The 23066-nt window shown below is 40.1% G+C and overlaps 1 protein-coding gene across 1 annotated transcript in view; it reads right to left on the bottom strand.

Annotated features, from left to right (window-relative positions):
- Window positions 1-23066, bottom strand: part of LOC122226472 (aldehyde oxidase 2) — an 87168-nt gene that overhangs the window by 10395 nt on the left and 53707 nt on the right. Inside the window, exons 27-34 of the mRNA XM_042949657.1 lie at window positions 21868-21963; window positions 17497-17625; window positions 15718-15792; window positions 14913-14965; window positions 12876-12990; window positions 9225-9290; window positions 8924-9112; window positions 5661-5828 (exon numbers count right to left, since the gene is read on the bottom strand). Of these exons, the coding sequence (XP_042805591.1) occupies window positions 5661-5828; window positions 8924-9112; window positions 9225-9290; window positions 12876-12990; window positions 14913-14965; window positions 15718-15792; window positions 17497-17625; window positions 21868-21963 (891 nt within the window). The remainder of the gene's footprint in view (window positions 1-5660; window positions 5829-8923; window positions 9113-9224; window positions 9291-12875; window positions 12991-14912; window positions 14966-15717; window positions 15793-17496; window positions 17626-21867; window positions 21964-23066) is intronic.

The following is a 23066-nucleotide window of genomic DNA, read 5'->3' as shown; positions in this document are numbered from 1 at the left end:
CAGGCTATGAGAACTTTAGGAGGCTTATTGTGTGAATAAATCATAATTTCTAAAGAACTGAAGATGGAGACTTGGATTGTGATAGAAGCTAGATGCCAGGGAAGCTGGAACAAAGATCATTCAGGTTTCACCCTCCTGATGTGAAGATAAGTGGTATGGCCACAAGTTTTTATTTGTTATCTCTATGCCAGAAAGAACAACAAACAGCCTGTCAGTTACAAGTTTTTTCTACCAATATCAGAGACTTACAAGGTAAGGTGATTAAAAAAAATTTTTTATGTTTATTTATTTTGAGAGAGAGAGGGAAAGAACACAAGCGCAAGTGGGGGTGGGGAAGAGAGAACAGGAGAGAAAATCCCAAGCAATCTCCACACTGTCAGCACAGAGCCTGATGCAGGGCTCCTTCTCAGGAACCGTGAAATCATGACCTGAGCCAAAATCAAGAGTTGTACACTTAACTGACTGAGCCACCCAGGCGCCCCCAAGGTAAGGCCATTTTTGAGGGCTACTTGGTCCCATTTTACTTTGAATCTAATGAAACTGCCACAGGGCCTTTGCACTAGCTATTCTCTGTCTGGAACATACCATTACCAGCTTTATGCTTGCTCCTTCCTCAGCTCAAAGGTCAATGTCCTAGAGAAAATTTCTCTAATAGACCATCAAAAATAATCTAAAATAATCTCTCCATCACATTATAGCCCCCTATTTTTCTATTTTGCTTCAGAGTATTTATCACCACCTGAGATTGTATTGTGTGAATGTGAGCTCCATGTGGGCAGAGATTGACTGGCTCACTGTTTCTTTAGTTCCCCAGCAGTGTCTGGTGCATGGAAAAATGAATGAATGATTGCATGATGAATGATCAGAGCTGGGGCCAAATCTATGACCTCTTTGACTTTAAGAAAAGGTTAAGGCTAAATTAGTAAAGTTTTGTTCTATTGATGAACAGGCATCATCCAGAGTCAGCTAAGTACTTATAATTCACAGTAGTTGTTTGTCTTCCTCCCCTGCTACACCATAAACAACTTGAGAGCAGATACCAGTGAATCTCATTCACCAGTATACTCCTGGTACCTCAACATATGCAAAAAGGAAAGTATTGAATTAATTTCTTGAATTTGATTAAAATATGAAAGGTAAGTAGGGATTAGCCAGGTGAGGAAAAGGAAGAAGATGGTTTCAAGCAGAGGAGAGAGCTTGGTGGAAGCCTCTGTCCTTGATATGAGGAACAGACAGAAGATGGCAAGTGTGGAGAAAGAAGGCAGGGTAGGGTGCCATGCATAGCTGGAGAAGTGGGTGAGGCCAGCCATAGGGGAATTTGCAGGTTTGTAGGCTTGGCAGGGCAAGTTAAAAAGTTATATCTTTATCCTAAGAGCAATGGGAACCTTTTTACCTGTGTATACGCTAGAGTGACATGATCATATTTGTCACAACACAAATTTTTGGCTGCACTGGGTACTGTGAAGTCAGCAATGAAGCTGCTTTGACCTAGGCTGGAGAGATGTGAGGTGGACTTAGGGTCTCTAGAAAGTAAGCTCCACAAATGTAGAGACTGCCTCTGTTTCATTCACTTCTGAATTCCCAGCACCCAGAACAATGTCTGGTACCTGCTTTGTGGTACAATACAGATAGAGGAGTATTGCCATTTCCTGTGACAGGAAGTAGCAGATGAATCTATATTTTATGTGTTTCTGGTCCTCTTTGTTACACCAAGAGTCAGGACTTCCTCCTCTCTGCTTCCCTTGGGAGGCCCCACTCAAGGCTGGCTTTTGGTTATTCCTTTTCTGTTGGTGGGGTTTTCTGTTGGTGGTGCTGAAGGGAGGGGGTCTGGAGGTGAGAATGGAGAAAGGGTTTTTTTTTGTTTTATTTATTTATTTATTTATTTTGAGGGAGACAGAGACAGTGTGAGCGGGGGAGGGGCAGAGAGAGGGAGAGAGAGAATACCAAGCAGGCTCCGTGTTGCCAGCACAGACCTTGTCCCAGGGCTCAATCCCACGATTGAGCTATCAGCTGGAGCTCAGAACCTACGAGATCATGATCTGAGCCGAAATCAAGAGTTGGACGCTTAACTGACTGAGCCACCCAGGTGCCCTGAACAGAGAAACTCTTGAATCCCTGAAGTCTTGTCAAGAATTTTAGGGGCGCCTGGGTGGCGCAGTCGGTTAAGCGTCCGACTTCAGCCAGGTCACGATCTCGCGGTCTGTGAGTTCGAGCCCCGCGTCATGCTCTGGGCTGATGGCTCGGAGCCTGGAGCCTGTTTCCGATTCTGTGTCTCCCTCTCTCTCTGCCCCTCCCCGGTTCATGCTCTGTCTCTCTCTGTCCCAAAAATAAATAAAAAAAAACGTTGAAAAAAAAAAATTAAAAAAAAAAAAGAATTTGAAGTCACTCATTATGAAGTCACTCCCAATTATACGGTTCAAACCTTTTCAAATATTAATGTCAGGGATATCTCAATTTTGGAAAATAAGTATGTAAACAAGGTAAATTGTACATACAAATAATTACAAATTAAAAGATGGTTATAAGTATGTGTGTATGTATATACAAATACCAAAATTTTTATGGTTATTTCTGATTAGTGGGGTTATATGGCTGATTTTAACTTTCATCTTACACTTTCAACATTTTCTTATTTTTCCATAATGGACATGTGTTACTTTTGTGAAGATAAAAAATAATACATGTTTAAAAATGAGGTTTATAATATCAAACATAGATTATAACATGTGGTGCTATTTAGATGTATTTTAGAAAATGTGAGGTTACTCTCACATTGACCCTGAGCATTTGATTGATGGGTATACAAATTATTCGATGATTTATATCCACGAATATATATATTAAATTACTGTTACCAAAAAAATCAGACTTGGGAGAAAAATCTGGACTCATGCCATGAACAAGGTAGCTGGCAGGTGGGGTCCCAAATGGTGAATGAAATCAGAGTCATTCACTTCTTTATCATTGCATATGACAGAGTGACTTTGCCAGATAACCCAACTATTAAAAATGGCCTAAAGCCTTGGAAATGAAGGAATTCATTTTCTGGGAGCCAGGCCATTTTGAAGACCGAAAAATGTTAAACGTGGGCAAGAAAGGAAGAGTAGAATTGCTGCTCCGAGTTTTTAGTTTCACTAAAATGGCTCATTTTGGGAAAGGATATTTATTACTGTAAAATACAATTGAGAACATTTTTTTGAAAGGTTGAAAGCGGAACGATTGGTGTCGAGATCACGTGATTCTGCAGTTACCACGTGACCACTGCTGTTGTCCGGAGGGGCGGACTTGACCCTCCAGTTCCAAATCCACCCAGAGAAGGTGTTCCTAGCAGTGAAGGAGTGCTGGTTTCCTGGCCCTGACCCTCTGAGCAGGACTGGCCAGAGGTGGGTGACTACAACCCTTCTGTGGACAGTGCAGTCAGGTGAGGGGCAGCCTGAGGGGCAGAGCTCTTGCTGAGATACTTGGAGGGAAATACAGTGTGGTGGGTATTATTGGAATAGGAGAAATGTTGAGTCAGCCTTGGGGATCGGAAGAGGAATAGATCATTTAGGGGAAGGAAATGAGTAATTATGACACTTGTATTTTTCTTTTAAATTGTATTGTTTAATCTCTACACCCAATATGGGGCTTGAACTCATGACCCCAAGATCAAGAGTTGCATGCTCTTCTGACTGAGCCAGCCAAACATGCCTATGACACTTATTTTTAAGCAATATTCCTAAGTCCTGGGTCATATTATTCTTTCACTCTATGGCTGGATATTTTGAAGAGGTCAGTTAAGTATTTGAGCTTCTTTTTTTAAAAAAATATATCTTTTAATGTTTTTATTTATTTTTGAAAGAGAGAGAGAGAGAGAGTGGGGGGGGGGGGGGGAGAGGCAGAGAGAGGTGGAGACACAGAGTTGGAAGCAGGCTCTAAGCCCTAAGCTGTCAGCACAGAGCCCGATGTGGGGCTCAAACTCACGAACCTCGAGATCATGACCTGAGGCAAAGTCCGACGCCCAACTGACTGAGCCACCCAGGTGCCCTTGGGCTTCCTTTAATATAGATATGAAAAAATACAAATTTCTTTTAAGAGGTAGAGAATCAGTTCTTTTCTCTCTAAGAAGCAATATACTATGCTGGAGCCAGACAGTCTGTGTTTGAATCTTGACCTTGGGCAAATGACCATACCTCAGTTTCCTCAATAGTAAAATGAAAAAAATAATACTAGTTACCTGATAGAGTTTGACTAATGAGATATTTCACTAATGTGAAATATTTAGTATGGTGCCCAATCAATGCCAACTACTGTTACTATTTATATTAGGATGCTATGAGGAGATGGGCAAGGTGGACTCAGTGACCTCACTGGGGTTGCGTAGCTGCAACATTCAGCAGGCTGGCCTTGCAGCAGGCTGCATCTAGCAGGTAGCTCCCCAGTCTTCCCTCTCCTGGGCTGGGGGGCATTGTTATAAAATGGAATGAAGTGGAAAAGCAGCCGCTGTTATTTCTTTTCATTTTCTTTTAATGTTTATGTATTTATTTATTGAGAGAGAGAGAGAGAGAGAGAGAATCTCAAGCAGGCTCTGTGCTGCCAGCATGGATGTGGGACTTGATCTCACAAACTGTGAGATCATAACCTGAGCTGAAATCAAGAGTTGGATGCTTAACCAACTGAGCCACTCAGCTGGCACTCAGATGCTCCAAGATCATGTTATTTCTAAATGAAAGCTAGACTGTGTACCCTGTGTTTGTATAGGGAGCATGGAGAGTGTGTTATCAAATATAGCTACATGACACACGGCTTATTTTTATGTTTAGTTTTCTTGAAGAGTAGGATAGATTAGATAGGATAGAGGGAGGAAATATAACAGCTTGATGAAATCATTAGTTGTTTAATACTTAGCTATTAGTTTTTGTTTTGTTTTCTTTTTCTAATAATTCTTTTCTTATGTTTATTTTATTTTTGAGACAGAGAGACAGCAGGGAAGAAGCAGAGAGAGAGGGAGAGAGAATCCCAAGAAGGCTTCATGCTGTCAGTGTGGAGCCTGATGTGGGGCTCGATCCCATGAAGCATGAGATTATGACCTAAGCCAAAATCAAGAGTCTGATGCTTAACCAACTGAGCCATCTGGTACCCAGCTATTAGTTTCTAAAGCATGATAAATTACTCTACTTCAGGATTGCTGAGAAAATCAAATTAAATAACAGATAGGGAAATGCTTTTTAAAATTTTTAAATTGCTACATACACAAAAGGTATTTGTGTGATTTCTTTTTATCATCTTATATTTTATTAAAAAAATTTTAAATGTTTTTTATTTATATTTGAGAGAGAGAGAGAGAGACAGAGAGAGAGAGAGACAGAGAGAGAGAGAGAGAGACAGAGCACGAATAGGGGTAGGGCAGAGAGACAGAGACAGAATCTGAAGCAGGCTTCAGGCTCTGAGGTGTCAGCACAGAGCCCAACACGGGGCTCGAACTCATGAGCAGTGAGATCATGACCTGAGACGAAGTGGGATGCCCGACCTACTGAGCCACCCGAGGTGCCCCATCATCTTATATTTTATAATTTGACCTTATAATTTGATCAGATTAGGTTATGAATTTTTACCTTACTGGTCTAAGAAGCAAGAGATAGAAAAATCACCTTTTAGGAAAGTAAACAATAATTCCTTACCATCTCTGTGAACCGATCTGCACAGGCCATTCGAACTTGTTCCGGGGTTGCTGGACTCTTCACTATGAAGTCCTCGACTATGTCTCTTTCTTTGCATGCTGCGGCCACAGCATCAGTGATGGCAAAGAACACAGATGACCCCAAGAACATCCCGGACTCCCCCAGGCCCTGCAAGAAAGCACATTTGTTTTAGAACCTTCTATAGTAGATTACAAACTATATTTCAGGGCCCAGATCTTTATTCTCCATTGTGTCCCCAACTCTGAGCAAGTGTCTCACTCACAATAATTCTCAATAAATGTTTGTTCACTGATTTACTGACTGAATGAAACTTGAATACTCTTAAAAATCCCAGTATCACCTGAGCTTCCCATATCTGTAATACTGTCTAGGTTGAATATTTGTTCTATAGGAAAGGAATGTGTCTACAGGAAAGGGGAGGTTACCCTATTTAGGGAAGCACAATAAATAGCCAATGTCATGAGCAGAGAGAAAAAATGCCTCATTATGTCTGCAGAATCAGGGAGGGTAGGGTACTCTAGAAGAATGAGTATAGACTTTGGTACCAGACAATGGGTTGAAAGCCTATCATCCACAAGGAATAGTCAGGTAATATAAAGGGGGTACTGTGGGTAGTTGAAGGACAGTAAGGAAAAGCAGGAATCATGGTGAAGTAGAGATACCCCCAGGTCCTGTCTCAAGGGGCAGCTGTTTTTCAGTTCTAGCTAATTTATGCCTTCTTAGAATGTAGCCAAAATTACCAGATCATCCAATTTTTCAAGAGAATTTAGATGTTCTTATTTTAATGTACAATTCCCTGATACTTAAAAGCACTGTAGGTCACAGAAAACACATCTGCAGCCTAGATTCAGCCAGTGGCCCTCCAGTCTGCAGCCCTAGATATTAAGTTTGAATCCTGGCCCTTACTCCCTCCATTTTTCTGGGTGAGATTCTCTCTCCAGCCTCTGTTTCTTTATTGGTGAAATTCAGGCAATGGTATCTACCTTACAGGGTGCTGTGAAGTTCAGCAAGTGCAAAAGCACCCAGCGGTACTTGGTAGGTCCCTGTTATTATTACACAGCACCTTCCATGGGGCCCCTGTAAACCCCTGATTTTCCTGAGGGTCTGTGTATGAGTGGCTGGCCACAACCACAGGACTCAAGGGTCCTGCCTGTCCTATTGCTCTTAGGACCTGAAAGCTGCTTTCTGTGAGCTCTGAGCTTCCTTTTGCCTTTTCCTCTTTGAGTGATTTCCAGCCTGATGAGAATCCAAAGGTGTTGCTGATTGCCCTTCCTTTCAAACATGCACCCCCCCCCCCCCACCAAGTGTCATCACCACACACTAGAGGAAGTTCCTGGGATGAAAATGGGCTCCAGTTTGGAAATGATAAAATTCCAGCAGATATATGTGGACTCGTTTTCTCTTATATCAATTTGTCACCCCTAGTAAGAAGTTTCCTAAAAGACTTGAAAGAAAATTCAAAAAAAATTTTTTTTAATGTTTATTTATTTTTGAGAGAGAGAGAGAGAGAGAGAGAGAGACAGAGTGTGAGTTGGGGAGGGTCAGAGAGAGGGAGACACAGAATCCAAACCAGGCTCCAGGCTCTGAGCTGTTAACATAGAGCCCAGTGGAGGGCTCGAACCCACAAACTGAACTGTTAGATCATGACCTGAGCCGAAGTCAGTAGCTCAATAGACTGAGCCACCCAGGCAAATTTTGACAGAAAATTTTGTCAATACATCTCAAACCTGAAGGAAATTTCTACTCTGAGTTGATTTTCATGTAATCTGCATACAGCAGTGCAAATAAATGCTGACCTTTATTTTGATTTGCAGTTCCACGACTTTAGCAGTTACTAAGGGTTTGTGTCTTTGGTTCCTGGCACTATTGACATTTGGGGCCAGATAATTCTTTGTTGTGGGGGCTGTCTTGTACATTGAAGGCTGTTTAGCAGCATCTCTGGCCTCTCTACCCAGAGCAGTGACATCTTCTCCCTCCAGATGCTGGTCCATCTCCAGACATTGCCAAATGTATCCTGGGGACCATTTGAAACCACTGTCCTATATCCATTTCTGGGTATGGATGAGGACCCAAGAGGGGAGTGATTCGTCTACGATCCTAGGGAGCTGGTGAGGCTGGGGTGAAAACCCAGCTCCACTGAGACCTCAGTCCAGGATTCTTCCCATGCTGCCATGCTTCCTAAGATTTTAGTTAAGTTTCTTTTCTTTTCTTTTTTTTTTTTTTTTTCAGTTGAGGTTGCTTTTCTTTTTAATTTTAAGTTGTTTTATTTTTTATTTTTTTTAAATTTACATCCAAATTAGTTAGCATATAGTGCAACAATGATTTCAGGAGTAGATTCCTTAGTGCCCCTTACCCATTTAGCCCATCCCCCCTCCCACAACCCCTCCCGTAACCCTCAGTTTGTTCTCCATATTTTTGAGTCTCTTCTGTTTTGTCCTCCTCCCTGTTTTTATATTATTTTTGTTTCCCTTCCCTTATGCTCATCTGTTTTGTCTCTTAAAGTCCTCATATGAGTGAAGTCATATGATTTTTGTCTTTCTCTAATTTCACTTAGCATAATACCTCCATTTCCAATCATGTAGTTGCAAATGGCAAGATTTCATTCTTTTTGATTGCCGAGTAATACTCCACTGTATATATATACCACATTTTCTTTATCCATTCATCCAACAATGGACATTTGGGCTCTTTCCATACTTTGGCTATTGTTGATACTGCTGCTATAAACATGGGGGTGCATGTGTCCCTTCAAAATAGCACACCTGTATCCATTGGATAAGTGCCTACTAGTGCAATTGCTCGGTCATAGGTTAGTTCTCTTTTTAGTTTTTTGAGGAACCTTCATACTGTTTTCCAGACTGGCTGTACCACCTTACATTCCCACCAACAATGCAAAAGAGATCCTCTTTCTCTGTATCCTCACCAACATCTGTTGTTGCTTGAGTAGTCTTAAGTTTCCTAAGTGAAAATATTATTCCATCAAATCAGAGCTTTTCACCTGGAAATTTAGAGTTTCCAGTGAAAGAGGATATTAATAAATAAAATCTCTAGCCGAGGATGGCCATTGGACAGAGATCATTTATCCTCTCTGAATCTCACTTTTCTCTAGATGATTCACCTCCAAATTCTAACAGTCTATTATGATTTGGTTCTGATACAGGTTGGCATGTATTTTTTATTTTTTCCACCTGCTTCATTTACCATGCCACTTGCATTGCATAGTAGTAGGTTTGGGTGCTTACCTTGGATGAATAGATGGTTAATGGGGTTTGTGATGATGGCAACAAGGAGACATTGAACTCCTCTGGGACGTCAGTGATGGTTGGAATTTTATATTCATCTGGGCCTCGAGAGTACAGAACACCTTCTGGGGAATATTTTAGCTCTTCAGTGGTATAAAGACCCATTCCCTGAATAAAGGAACCTTCAACCTGAAAGGGGAAAATGTCAAGCTCTGTGATACTTTATGTTTCTTAGAAGGCCTTTACCTATCCCACAATGGCTTTCAGGAAGTGGCAGCTATCTAAGTGGGCCAGTACCTACCTGCCCAATATCAATGGCGGGATTTAGGCTGCAACATGCATCCATGATGATGTCCGTTCGGATTTTCTGCCAAAAATTAAAATTACCTCATCATAACAACTTAAAAATATTATATGAAGGTTTATTTAAATGGTATCCAGAACTCCTATTGGTTAATTAACACTGCACTGAACCTCATTAATATTAGAGGTGGTAAGAAATCTGCCAAATTCTTCAATTTTAGTGCTATGACTGGCAATGACCCCAGAAGATCTTTCTACTTTGACTTCTCTTTTTTTTATGTCAAACTTCTTTCTTTAATTTTTTTAAATGTTTTTATTTATTTTTGAGACCGAGAGAGACAGAGCATGAGCAGGGGAGGGGCAGAGAGAGAGGGAGACACAGAATCCCAAGCAGGCTCCAGGCTCTGAGTGGTCAGCACAGAGCCCGACGAAGGGCTCAAACTCACGGACTGTGAGATCATGACCTGAGCTGAAGTTGGACGCTTAACCGACTGAGCCACCCAGGTGCCCCTGATTTTGACTTCTCTTAAGTGACTCCAAAGTCCATGGTATGTTAGTGCCTTTGAGTGTCACTTAGTAAATAATTGAGCCTGGTTGTTCTTCTGATTCTAAACCTGGATTTGTTGTTGTTTTTTTTTTTTTAATGTTTATTTATTTTTGACAGAGAGAGAGACAGAGCATGAGTGGGGGAGGGGCAGAGAGAGAGGGATACACAGAATCTGAAATAGGCTCCAGGCTCTGAGCTGTCAGCACAGAGCCTGACACGGGGCTCGAACTCACAGACCGCAAGATCATAATCTGAGCCGAAGTCGGACGCTCAACCGACTGAGCCACCCAGGCGCCCCTGGATTTGTTGTCCTTACACAATTCATGAGCTCATCTAGTCCTCATGATGATTTGATGTAGATAGTTTTTTTTTAAAGTTTATTTATTTTTGAGAGACAGAGAGAGAGGGGGAGACAGAATCCCAAGAAGACTCCATGTGATCAGTGCAGAGCCCAACGCAGGGCTTGAACTCACAGTGAGATGATGACCTGAGCTGAAATCAAGAGTCAGATGCTTAACTGATTGAGCCACCCAGGTGCCCTGATGTAGATGATTGCCATTTTACTGAAGAAATCATGTAGCCATAGTGGCATGTTTGAAATTAGAGATTTGAAAGATATTGGACCGTATTATGGGAAAATGTTGAGAATATCTTTGACTTCGCTTATCTACTTCGTTGGATAAGAACGGATGAGAATTGGATGAGAAACATCACAATGATTTGGCCTTTATGTTTTGGAACAAGCATGTGTAGACAGGTTGTTAAGGAGCCACAGAAAACCCCTAGGTGCCTGTGGTCTATCCAGGAATATCTTTGGGCTTTCTTTCTGCTCTCACATCCCATGCTTGTTCTGACAGTATCATCATTCTCTGTTGAGGCACACTAGCTGGGCTACCTTCTATCTAGCTTTTTGGATCAGCAGCTCGCTTTTGACTCAAATGTTGACCTCTCAGACAACTTCCTATGTTCGTTCTCAACAGCTAGGGCAGGACGTTGGACACACCTCAGGATGGGCCTGTGATTGGCGGGTGTTTGGATTCAGCAACCACAAATAACTGGCAGCAGTAGGCCTGTCATTTAATTTCTCTGATTTCCCTTTAATTAAAAGAAATTTTGCCTCTTCAAGGAATAAGCTATTTTAAGGGACTGAAGTAATACCAAAATGACTGGACCTTAACCAGTAATAAGGAAGCCATAGGGACAACCAAATTTTCACTGTTCTGGTTCCATAAATTCTGGAAGACCCCCATGAGATTTCTTTCTTTAGGGATTTATACCAAAGCCCTCTGATAGAATTGCCAGATAAAATAGGTATGTCCCCAACTCTGCATTGAACATATTTGTACCAGAAATTTATTTGTTGTTTTTATCTGAAATTCAAATTTAATCAGGCATCCTATATTTTTATTTGCTAGCAACAAATCTGGCAACAACACTTTCAGGGTAGAGAATCAGAAAACTAGTTGATTTCTAAAAACAGCTTTCACTGAGTATGGAGTCTTGAATGGGTTACAGGTATGTCAAGACACTGACACTTGGACTTTTGCAGGGGTCTGGGCCAGGATTTTCAGGTTGGTCACCTGCCACCATGGTTTCCTTGTTTGCAAAAGTGTGCTGGGAAAATATTGTCATTATCTATGTGTACCATTATGTGAAAGACATTAGGAAATATACTTTTAAAATAATTATATAAGCAATCTATGATCCTAATTTCATGAGTTTACTTCCTCACAATGATCTAGAATGAAAATGGGGACATAATGTATCCTAAGGAGGAACCTGAGTGGAATGTGAGGGCAAGTGCTCTCCAGACATCCCTTCATTTACCATCTTTTCTGTATGATTTATATAAAATCTAAGTGATGGACAAATTTACCAGCAATGGGGCAATAAAATACATTTTGATAAGATTTGCAAGACAATATTTCCAATTTCCTTCTTATTTTACATAAACTGACCATTTCTAGTTTCAGGTAAAATGGTTCAAGATGATGTTGGAATAATCTGTGTATGGAATTTAGATGTGTCATTGGTCCATTCTGTAGATTTCCTAACAATTTCCATACTTTGGATATACTATATTCTCTTTAAGGTTTCTGTAATCTCTCTATTCCGAGAATGATACCTGGGGTATATTCATAGGTTTACCTTTTATGGTGGAAGTTGTTAACTTTTGATTACATGTGACTCCCTGATTCCAGAAGGACGCTCAATTAAGTAGCAAGCACAACAATTATTTTCAGACCTCCTCTCCCCAGCCCTCCCCAATCTTTTTTGTTAGGGACAGTAGTACCTTTGGGATAACTGACTTTAGAGAAACATCACAGTGCTATCTGCTTTCAAATATTTACTGAAGACAATTTATTAAATTACCTATTCCTTCAGATTAGATAAATTGACCTTACTTTAGGAACAGAATCTTACCTCCAGTTTTTTTGGAAAAACTTTGAAAAGCAACTTTGTTGTATGAAGTGGGATAAAAAACAATGCACTTTAGGCTGTCATGAACAATTCTTTTTTTGACTACTGCTTTAAATTTTTTTTTAATTAAATTAATTTTTTATTGAGGTATAATTGACATACAACATTATATTAGTTTCAGGTATACAATATGATTTGATATTTGTATATATATCAAAATGACCATCACAATAAGTCTAGTTAACTTCTACCACCATACATAGTTAAATTTTATTTTCTTGTGATGAGGACTTTGAAGATCTAGTCTCTAAGCAACTTTCAAATATGCAATACAGTATTATTAACTATAGTCACCATTTTGTACTTATTCCCCATGACTTAATTCTTTTATAACTGGAAGTTTGTACCTTTTGACCCCCTTTTCTCTCTTCATCCTCCCCCCACCCCCCACCTCTGGCAACTACCAACCACTGTTAGGAGCAATTCCTTTTGACTACTTCTTTTTAAGTGAAAATTCAGAATAAGCCTGGATCTCTATATATTCCCAAGGAATTAAAAAAAAAGTACTGTTCTTATTGTACAAGTAGTACATAATGAAATTGGGCTATTTAATGTGCAACATAATTTTGTCGTTGTTGTTGTTGGTTTAATTTGCCAAGAGGAAAGTTATATTTGGTTTACCTTGTGAGCACCTGTCAGGCAGTCAATTTCAACCTCAGAACAGGCTGCTCCATAGACATAGTATGGAAAAGGGTCTCCTTCTCCCTTCTCCCAGTCCATGTAGGCCTTGTATCCCCTGATGGAAGAAATAAAGCCCATCAGCTTGGGGCGGTGATAGCAGTGAGGTTGCAAACAATGTTGACTCATTTTAAAAGTTATTTAAGCTTTAAAGTGTCCAACTCAATGACTGCATGTCTGACGAGAAGGAACCAGAGGGGCCACAGCAGTGGAGAAAGAATGTGCAGAGTCTACACTCAAGTATTTAGAGGCAAAGGGTCACAGTGTATGCAACTTGCTCTCAAATGGATCAGAAATAACAATATACAAAGAGAGAGAGGGAGGGGGGAAATGATAAAGCAAATGTGACAAATTACAGTAGGTACTTCTGGATAGAAAGGATATATAGTATTCCTTCTACTATATTTGCAACTCTTCTACGAATTTGAAGTACTTTCCAAATGAAAACAAAACAAAACAAAAAACCAAACCAAAACAAAAAAGTTATTAAAGTTTTATGATAGCATTTCATCTTACTGATACTTCAACTGCTTTTTAAGGGTTTTTTTTTTTTTTTAAGTTTATTTATTTATTTTGAGAGAAAGAGAGAGAGCACAAGCAGGGAAGGGGCAGAGAGAGAATTCCAAGCAGGTTCTGTGCTGTCAGTGCAGAGCCCAACACAGGGCTTGATCCCAGAAACTGTGAGATCACGATCTGAGCCAAAATCAAGAGTTGGACACTTAACCGGCTGAACCACCCAGGTACCACTCAACTGCTTTTTAAACTCATTTAAACTGCTACTTGTATTTGCAACCTAGCTAATTATAGCAGCACTGTCATGTGTCTCCATTTAAAAAGGATACTCTTTGTGTTTCAGTTAGGAAGCCAAAAAGAAAGAATCCAACAGGCTGTTTTGGTCCGACCTCCCAGTGTGTCTGTATTCACAGTGTTGAGTTTGAGCTTTTAGCTCTGTGGATTGAGAACCTCAACTGATTTTATCAGCATTCCCAAAGGAACCCTCTAGACTGTGGTAACCAAACTCACTGGGGAATTGATGGTAATTCAGAGCTGGTAAAAAAGGGCATGTGATTCAATGCATTAATGTACAATGGAAGATGTACCCAGCTAGATGGCTGATTTGCTCTCTTCTTGGGTAACAGAACTCAGAAATTTAGAACTCACGTGCAGGGCACTGGGCTCGGCTATTACCTGCCTCCTTCCTTCCTTTTTCATGAGAAATTTCTTGACTGTTCTCTGTCTCTGTGCATGTGTGTGTTTAGTTTGGTGGTTTGTTTCACTACATTGTAAAACTGCTGTCATACACTTCCTGAATTTGACCATCAGTTCTGCTCTTTGTGTTTCACTCAATTAACATGAATTGACTGAGGGCCTCCCACTGACAGACACTGTACAAAGAGAGGAGCTTCAAACAGAAAGCTTTTATGGTAAAGGAGGGACAGTTTGTAAAACTGAGTTGGAAGTTATTTCCAATGATATTTTTTTACTATCCAACAGTGAATAGTAAATAATGATTAGATGTTCTAAGTCATGTTAAAAAATTTAAAAAAAATTTTAGATGTTTATTTTTGAGAGGAAGAGAGAGAGCACACACACGCAAGAGCGCAAGTGGGGGAGGGGTAGAGAGAGAGGGAGACAGAATCCGAAGTAGGGTCCAGGCTAGCAGCTGTCAGCACAGAGCCTGATGCAGGGTTTGAACTCATAGACCGCGAGATCATGACCTGAGCCAAAGTCAGACACTCAACCAACTGAGCCACCCAGGTGCCCCTAAAAAATGTTTTTTACCCAATAAGGGTATTTTTTATTATTTAATATTTCTTTGGATATAGTTCAAAGGCTTACATAATATCAATTTTAGACTGAGAAGGGACCTCAATGATCACATAATAAAAACTTACTTTACAAGTAAGGGAACTAAGGCTCAGAACAATTGAGTTACCTTATATTTTCTCAGCTAAGTCCAGACATTATTGTAATTTTTACCTGAAGTATCCAGTGGCTGAAAGACTGATTCTTTGTTCAAAAGCAGCTTCTATCTGAAGAATGGGCATATTTAGTCAGAATAAAATAAATACACCATCTGATAGGTGAAAATGAAGGTATTCCCTATATCAGAATTGACATCTGGTAATTGTTGCTGGTGTTTTGTTACCAGTAAAGGAACACATTGTAATATTTTTTTTTCCCCTCAGCTGGTACATTAACAATTTCCTTCTGATTGAGTTGAAATGTCTGAACTAAATAAGGCAGAATCCTGCCACACATCCATGATGTAGGGGCTTAGTTCCCAAAGTATTTTGGGATAAAGTTCTAAATGTTAGAACTTTAGTTAAGTGTGCGTGTAAGTGTGGGATAAGTGTTCCGATGAGATAAGAGAAAAGATGTTGTAAAGTTGGATTAGGTGAGTCATTTCCTTTGAGACATGTTTAATAGCAATTAGGCCTTTTAGTTTTCTTCCTTCCCATTTAAGACACCTTTTTCTTTTTTTGGTGGCTTAGGAAGGCTTGGTCTTTTCCTTTTCTTATTTAAGCAGAGTGGGTAAGGCCTGCTGGGTATTCTTCATGTATTTCCATTCCTCCCCTCAGTGATGCTGTTCCCTGTGTGCTCTCTCACACATACCTGGTATACAGCATGGAGCAGCTGTCTCACCCTTTTGCGATCCTGCCCTTTTGCAGAAATCCACACCCAGAAAAACTCTGTGTGGTGCAGCTGTACACTGCCACGATGCTCTCAGCACTGGTTAGGACTGCTTTCTCATTTGTAGTAACAGACAGAGTGGAACACTTACCCAGTCCTCCCATGTACCTCCTGGATTTTTCTTAATGATGGGCTCGAGGCGTTTCAGAAGGATCTGACATGCATTCTTGAAAGGGTAAAGAAGTGAATTCTCATTAGAGAAGAGCCCAATGGTTAGGATTTGTGTGGAAGAACAGTAATCGATAATTGATTAGGTCAGTGAATGTTTATGGAGTGCTCGATACTGATACATTGGGAACACAGAGACAATAACAGTCTCTGACCTTGAGGAAGGTATCAGTTATTGCAGGTTTTTAAAAAACTTCCCTGGTTCACTTCCTGTGAAAATATGGGCTCAGCTGAATTTCTACTTTCAGGTCCTCTTTCTAAGAATATTTCTTTTGTGTTCTTAATTCCTTCTCTTTTTCTACATTTTTGACTTACATTTTCTTTTGTATTTTCCAGCCATTAAAATGAAAGGAACAAAACATCTTATTTTCATTCTACTCTGTGCTTTCCTATCTGCACCAATAACATGCCAATATCCCTCTGAAATATTATTCAACTCTCTGTCCATCTTTCCATATGTTCATCCATCCACCATCAAACTACTGCAGTGAAGGCCTTGGCTTTGGGTGTGAAGTGAGAAAATAACTAAATTTGTCTTTATAATAATCTAGATCTGCAAAGTTTCTGATCCTTAACTAAACCTAAAACTCTAGAAGATGGATTAATCTTAGTTTGGGTTGACAACTCCCATACACGCTGAGTGATTCTTATCTTGTGTTTGATCCTATCCAAAATTGGGTCTCATGAATTTGAAGTTTCCCACACATTTGTTCTGAGGGAAAGAGCCTCTGGATTTTAGCCCCTAACAAGTATCCCCACAAAGATAAGATGGATTTGAAAGTGATGCCTCTTGGTAGCATAAGTGCAGTGTTCTGAAAATATGCCTCCCCACAATATCCCAATGGAAAAAGTGGAACGTTTATAACAGAAACATGACAAATAGATATTACTTCAAAAGTACATGCAATCAGATATCTTAATTAAGGAATAGTGAAGTCATAATCTATTCTGAAGTAGTGAAAAAAAACCCAATCAGTTAGAAAACAAATACAAAGGATAAGCATGAGTGCTGTGGTAGAATTCCACTCATGTAGACACTTTAATTGAACCATATCTACTTGGCTGGGGTTCTGCCTGCTTACCTGCCTGCAAGAACTTGTTTGTGTCAGAGGAAACGTGCCCAGTGCTGAGTCGCATGGTATACCCAGATTTCTTCTTTCTGTGTCTACCAGGGACAGAGACTGCTTGTTCACCAACATCTATTCTCCCCTTCTTCCATAGTAGCTGGGCATGTGGTGATTCACTACTCCACATTTCCCCAACCTCCCCTGCAGTTAGATGTGGCCTGAGCCTGGTTCTGCTAGTGGATGATCAGTGGAAGTGACTTGCATCACTTCCAGGTCTGATCTCCATGCTTTTTCCCTGATGATGATGCTCAGGGCAACCTTGAAAGCCACATGTTGAAGGTGGAAGAACAGCCATTAACCTCAGAGTACTCTAATGACCAAGCTCTCTCTCTGGACTGGTAGGTATGTAAAAAAATTGACTTTTGTTGTGTTTGAATCACTGTATTATGTGTCTATTTGTCACCTCAGTTTAGCCTACTCTAACTGGCACCCTCTCCTGATATTTTGGCTATCCTAAGCCTATGTTTAGTGACACAGATGACTTCTCTGAAGCCAACTGCTCATGTCTGTATCCAGCTAAGAAAACCAGCAATATGGAAAAAGTGCTGAAGGGAAAGACAGACAGCAGGAAGCACCTGCACGGCTTTGCCATTGACGTCCGAACCAATGGAAGCTGCTGTAGCAATTGTATTCGGCACCGTGGCCGTACTTGTTTCACAGACGTGCATGTAAGACATGGGTAGTTTTAATTCACGGCTGGCCACCTATGAGCAAAAGAAATATTTTCATGTCCAGCAAAGTCTTTTATGAAGATTTTAGTCATGTTTTAAATGAATAAATACTACCATTTTTATTACATCCATGATATACTTGAAAACCTAAAATAAAAGTTAAAACCACTTTTTAGTAGAGCCTTATGCTTGTTATTTATTTATTTAATTTTAGAGAGAGAGTGAGTGGGGGATAGGGTCAGAGGGAGAGAGAGAGAATCTTAAGCAGGCTCTGCTCAGCCTGGAGCCTGACACAGGGCTTCATCCCATAACCCTGGGATCATGACCTGAGCTGAAATCAAGAGTCAGATGCTCCACTGACTGGGCCACCCAGGTGCCCTGCCTCATGCTGATTTTTAAAATGTTTTCTTGGCAATATTATGTAGTGGTTCTTCCATCCAAAATTAGTGTTTAGATGTTAAGTATTTCATTAACATCTTTATACTTACACTTAGATATTATTTTTATTTTACTTTATTTTTTTTTTTTTTTTTAGTTTTACATGGCTGCAGTGACAGGAAGAGAGAGATTGGATTGACTGGTTCAAATGTTGGTCTTAAATCTGTTGATATCAGCATCAGATGAATTTGAAATGCCCCTGAGGGCCTGTCTTCTCTCTAGCCCTCATCCCCACTTTAGCTTTGGATTCCCCCCTTGTCTTCTATTTGCTCCCTCCTGCCTATACTCCTCTAGTATTTGCTGTTCACTGTTTTCTGTTCTTTTTCTTTCAGTTCCTCTAGCAGACACATGTGGAAAGAAAGGCATTTAATCACAATAAATGAAAAAGAGAAAAAGCATTGTTTTGTTTTTTGTGCTCTTTTAACTTTTACAAAACCACTTTCTCCAGATGTCTGCAGTCATGTACTTGTCCTCAAGTGCCAATCTACAGATTAATGCTGTTGTAAAAGTGAGTTTCCCCAGAAAGAGGCAATATGATAAAAAAGAAAAGGACAATTTTATTGTTTGTTGGTGATGAATTTATTGCATCCTATAAGTGGGAAGGACAGAGCCAGTGTCATGTATATCTGTATCTAAGTCTTTATGGTTTCATCAGGGTTCTCTTGCTGCCTTACACATTTGTTTTTCTTTCTATGATGGCTATGTTATTTCCAAGAGAGACATGCTTCCTCTATGGCACAGGAAAATTGCCTCTGACAACCCCTGGCTTAACATAGGAACTAAACAACCACAAGAGAATGATAGTTCTTTTCTACCAGGACCTACACATCAGTCCCAGGAAAGGATCTCGGTATTATGCCTTCCTCCTGGACCCATCTTTGCAGCCAGTGGATTCAGGCACCATGACTAGCCAGACCTGGCACGTGTACCCATATCTGTGCAGTTGGGGAAAAGAGGGAGATGGGGCTAAAAGGTACCAGAATTGAGGAGGCCTTTAGGAATATATGGAATGTAGGTCCTGTATTCCAAAGGAGCTAAGGGGCTGGATAGTCAAAAGCTGTGGATGTGTACATAATAATCTAACAAGTTTGTCAATTTATTTATTTAATTTAAAGAATTATTCTTTTTTTCTCTTGATTTCTCTTTTTTTTCTCAACTGCATGATGGCAGTTGGTGAAATACTGGTCCTTACTTGTCCAGTAGTGTATTAGCAACCTAATATTGTCGTCCAAACTTTAAAAATCATACATACTGGCCTCAAAATAGAAATTCCTACTCTAGTAAGCCTGCATGGCACAACTACCACAGTGTTCCAGGGGCCCATTAGTGATGTTTTCACTAACAACCATCCCCACCCACAAAACCTGGCCAAGCTCCAGGTCTATTTGCACATGCATGGAATTTCTGCCACCTCAGACATTCTATTTGATATGTACAAAGTTTTTCAACCAAATAGTCAAGATCTTAGGGCTTGAATACAGAGCCATCATATATCCTAAAATTAGTGCCACATGTCATTCATGTCAACAATGTATAGAGAGATTAACAACTGACTTTCACTATTTGTAGACAACACGATACTCTATGTAGAAAACCCAAAAGGCTCCTCCAAAAAACTGCTAGAACTAATACATGAATTCAGCAAAGTCACAGGATATAAAACTAATGTACAGAAATCTGTTGCATTTCTAAACACCAATAATAAAGCAGTAGAAAAAGAAATCAAGGAATCAATCCTGTTTACAACCGCACCAAAACCAATAAGATACCTAAGAATAAACCTAACCAAAGGTAAAAGATCTGTACTCTGGAAACTATAGAATACTTATGAAAGAAAGTGAGGAAGACACAAAGAAATGGAAGAACATTCCATGCTCATGGACTGGAAGAACATTGTTAAAACGTCTAAACTACCCAAAGCAATCTACACATTTAAGGCAATTCCTATCAAAAGACCACCAGAAATTTTCAGAGAGCTAGAAAAAACAATCTTAAAATGTGTATGAAACCACAAAAGGCCCCAAATAACTAAAGCAATCCTGAAAGAGAAAAGCAAAGCTGGAGCAATCACAATTCCAGACTTTAAACTGTATTACAAAGCTGTAGTCATCAAGGCAGTATGGTACTGAGACAAAGACAGACACATAGATCAATGGAACAGAAAAGAAAACCCAGAAATGGACCCACAGCTGTATGTTCAACTAATCTTTGCCATAGCAGGAAAGAGTACCCAATGGAAAAAAAGATAGTCTATTCAACAAATGGTGTTGGGAAACCGGACAGCAACATGAAGAAGAATGAAAATGGACCACTTTCTTATACCATGCACAAAAATAAATTCAAAGTGGATGAAAGACCTAAATGTGACACAGGAAACCATCAAAATCCTAGAGGAGAACATAGGCAGCAACCTCTCTGACCTCGGCCATAGCAACTTCTTACTAGACACGTCTCCAGAGGCAAGGGAAACAAAAGCAAAAATGAACTATTGGGACTTCATCAAGATTAAAAGCTTCTGCACAGCAAAGGAAACAATCACGAAACTAAAAGCCTACAGAATGTGAGAAGATATTTGCAAGATATTTGCAGATACATATCTGATAAAGGGTTAGTATCCAAAATTTATAAAAACTTACCAAACTCAACACCCCAAAAAACCAAATAATCCTATGAAGACATGAATAGACATTTACCAAAGAAGACATCCAGATGGCTAACAGACACTTGAAAAGATACTCAACATCAGTCATCATCAGGGAAACACAAATCAAAACCATGATGAGATAACACCTCACACCTGGCAGATGGCTAAAATTAACAACACAAGAAACAACAAGTGTTGGTGAAAATGAAGATCCCTCTTGCACTGTTGGTGGGAATGCAATCTGGTGCAGCCACTCTGGAAAACAGTATGGAGATTCCTAAACAGTTAAAAATAGAACTACCTTGTGATCCAGCAATTACACTACTAGGTATTTATCCAAAGGATATGAAAATACAGATTTGAAGGGGTACATGCACCCCAATGTTTATAGCAGTATTATCAACAATAGCTAAACTATGGAAAGAGCCCAAATGTCCATTGACTGATGATGAATGGGTAAATGAGATGTGGTGTGTGTGTGTGTGTGTGTGTGTGTGTATATATATATATATATATATATATATATATATATATAATGTATTATGCTAAGTAAAATAAGTCTGCCAGAGAAAGGCAAATACTATATGATTTCACTCATATTTGGAATTTAAGAAACAAAACAGATGATCGTATGGGAATGGGAAAAAAAGAGGGAGAAAAGGAAACAAACTATAAGAACTCTTTATGATAGAGAAGAAACTGAGGGTCAATGGAGTGGGGAGAGTGGGGGTGGGCTAAATGGGTGATGGATATTAAGGGGGGGGAATTACAGACCTGTCATGTTGAGCATGGGTGTTATACGTGAGTGATGAATCACTAAATTCTACTTCTGAAAACAATACTACACTATATGTTAACTACAATTAAATTTTTTTTAATATTTATTTTTGAGACAGAGAGATAGAGTGAGAGCAGGGGAGGGGCAGAGAGAGAGAGAGAGAGAGAGAGAGAGAGAGAGAGAGACAGAATCTGAAGCAGGCTCCAGGCTCTGAGCTGTCAGCACAGAGCCCACCGTGGGGCTAGAACTCACAAACGGTGAGATCATGACCTGAGCTGAAGTCAGACACTTAACTAACTGAGCCACCCAGGCACCCCTCTAACTGCAATTTAAATAAAAATGTGAAAACAAAGTAGTAAGTATAAAAACAATTTTAAAAAGAGAGAGATTAAGGACTTAATTTTATTGACCTTACCTGCAGCATTTTGGTGTGAATACCTTGTCCCAGTTCATTGCCTCCATGTGTGACCAATACAGACCCATCTGTGTAGATATGAACAAGTGCAGCTGCCTAGTAAAACAACCCAGAAGGCACAGCTCAGTGCAAGTTTAGTGAGGTTCAATTTAAAAAACGAGTGGTGAAATATCAGTCTCACAGAGTGAGGAGGGTCATAGAGGCAGGCTTTCCTGGTGGGATTCTGAAGCTTAGTTCTGTTTTGTGCAAAAGTCACCTGTAAAGAATGTTCCTATTTAGGAAACTTGTTTTAATAGAAGCCCCTTTGGATACCCAGGAGTTATGAGTATAGGTTCCAACTATTTGAAAGTCACTTCCCTGATTAAAATCTCTGGCTGACCACTCAGCTAACTAATTAAACATTTGTTAGGTACCTGACACATGTTATGTGCTAACCTGTGCTCAGCTCTGGATGTACACAGATGGAAAAGATGTGGTTCTTCCTCAACAGTGTAGTAGCTCACACTGTAATGGGGGGACAGGTTGGAAAGCAGGTCATTATAATGCAGAATGATTTGTGAGATAATGGGCATGGCATAAGGGGCTCTGGGGACCTGGGAGGACAGATCCAACTGCTTTTGAAAAGCTTGGGGAAGGATTTCCCCAAAGAGACAACTGAATGGAATCATGAAGGGAAGAAAGGTTCATCACTGGGCAAGTTGGGCAAAAATTCCCCATTGTCTGTAAGGGAAAGCCTACCTCTTTATTACAATATGAGGCCTTTTAGGATTTGGTCTCTTGTACTTTCCCAATTCCATTGTCGTCTTTTCCTGCTTTGGCTTACCGCTGCTCCTTCCTGACCTGTGCTCATGCTTATGCGTTTCTCACTTCCTGGCCCACTCCCCAGCCTTCAGATCCACACCTATAGTCTCGGTTCTGTTAAAGTTTCCCCCACATGCTTCTCATTCCCATCTTGGAAGGATCAGTTACCTGCTTCTCTGCACTTCCTCTTATGGGGTGAACTGGGTTGATTAATGTCTCCTGCAAATTCCTGTCCACCTGGAACTTCAGAATGTAACCTTATTTGAAAATATAGTTTTGCAGATATAATCAGTTAAGATGAGGTTATAGTGGATTAGGGTGGGCTCTAAATTCAATGACTAGTGTCCTTATATAAGGCTGTGTGAAGACACACAGCAAAGAAGGCCTCATGAAGATGG

The sequence above is a fragment of the Panthera leo genome, chromosome C1 (genome assembly GCF_018350215.1).
Source record: "Panthera leo isolate Ple1 chromosome C1, P.leo_Ple1_pat1.1, whole genome shotgun sequence".
Classification (NCBI taxonomy): domain Eukaryota; kingdom Metazoa; phylum Chordata; class Mammalia; order Carnivora; family Felidae; genus Panthera; species Panthera leo.
The sequence above is the reverse complement of the archived record's forward strand: the minus strand, read 5'-3'. Positions and strand labels throughout refer to the sequence as shown.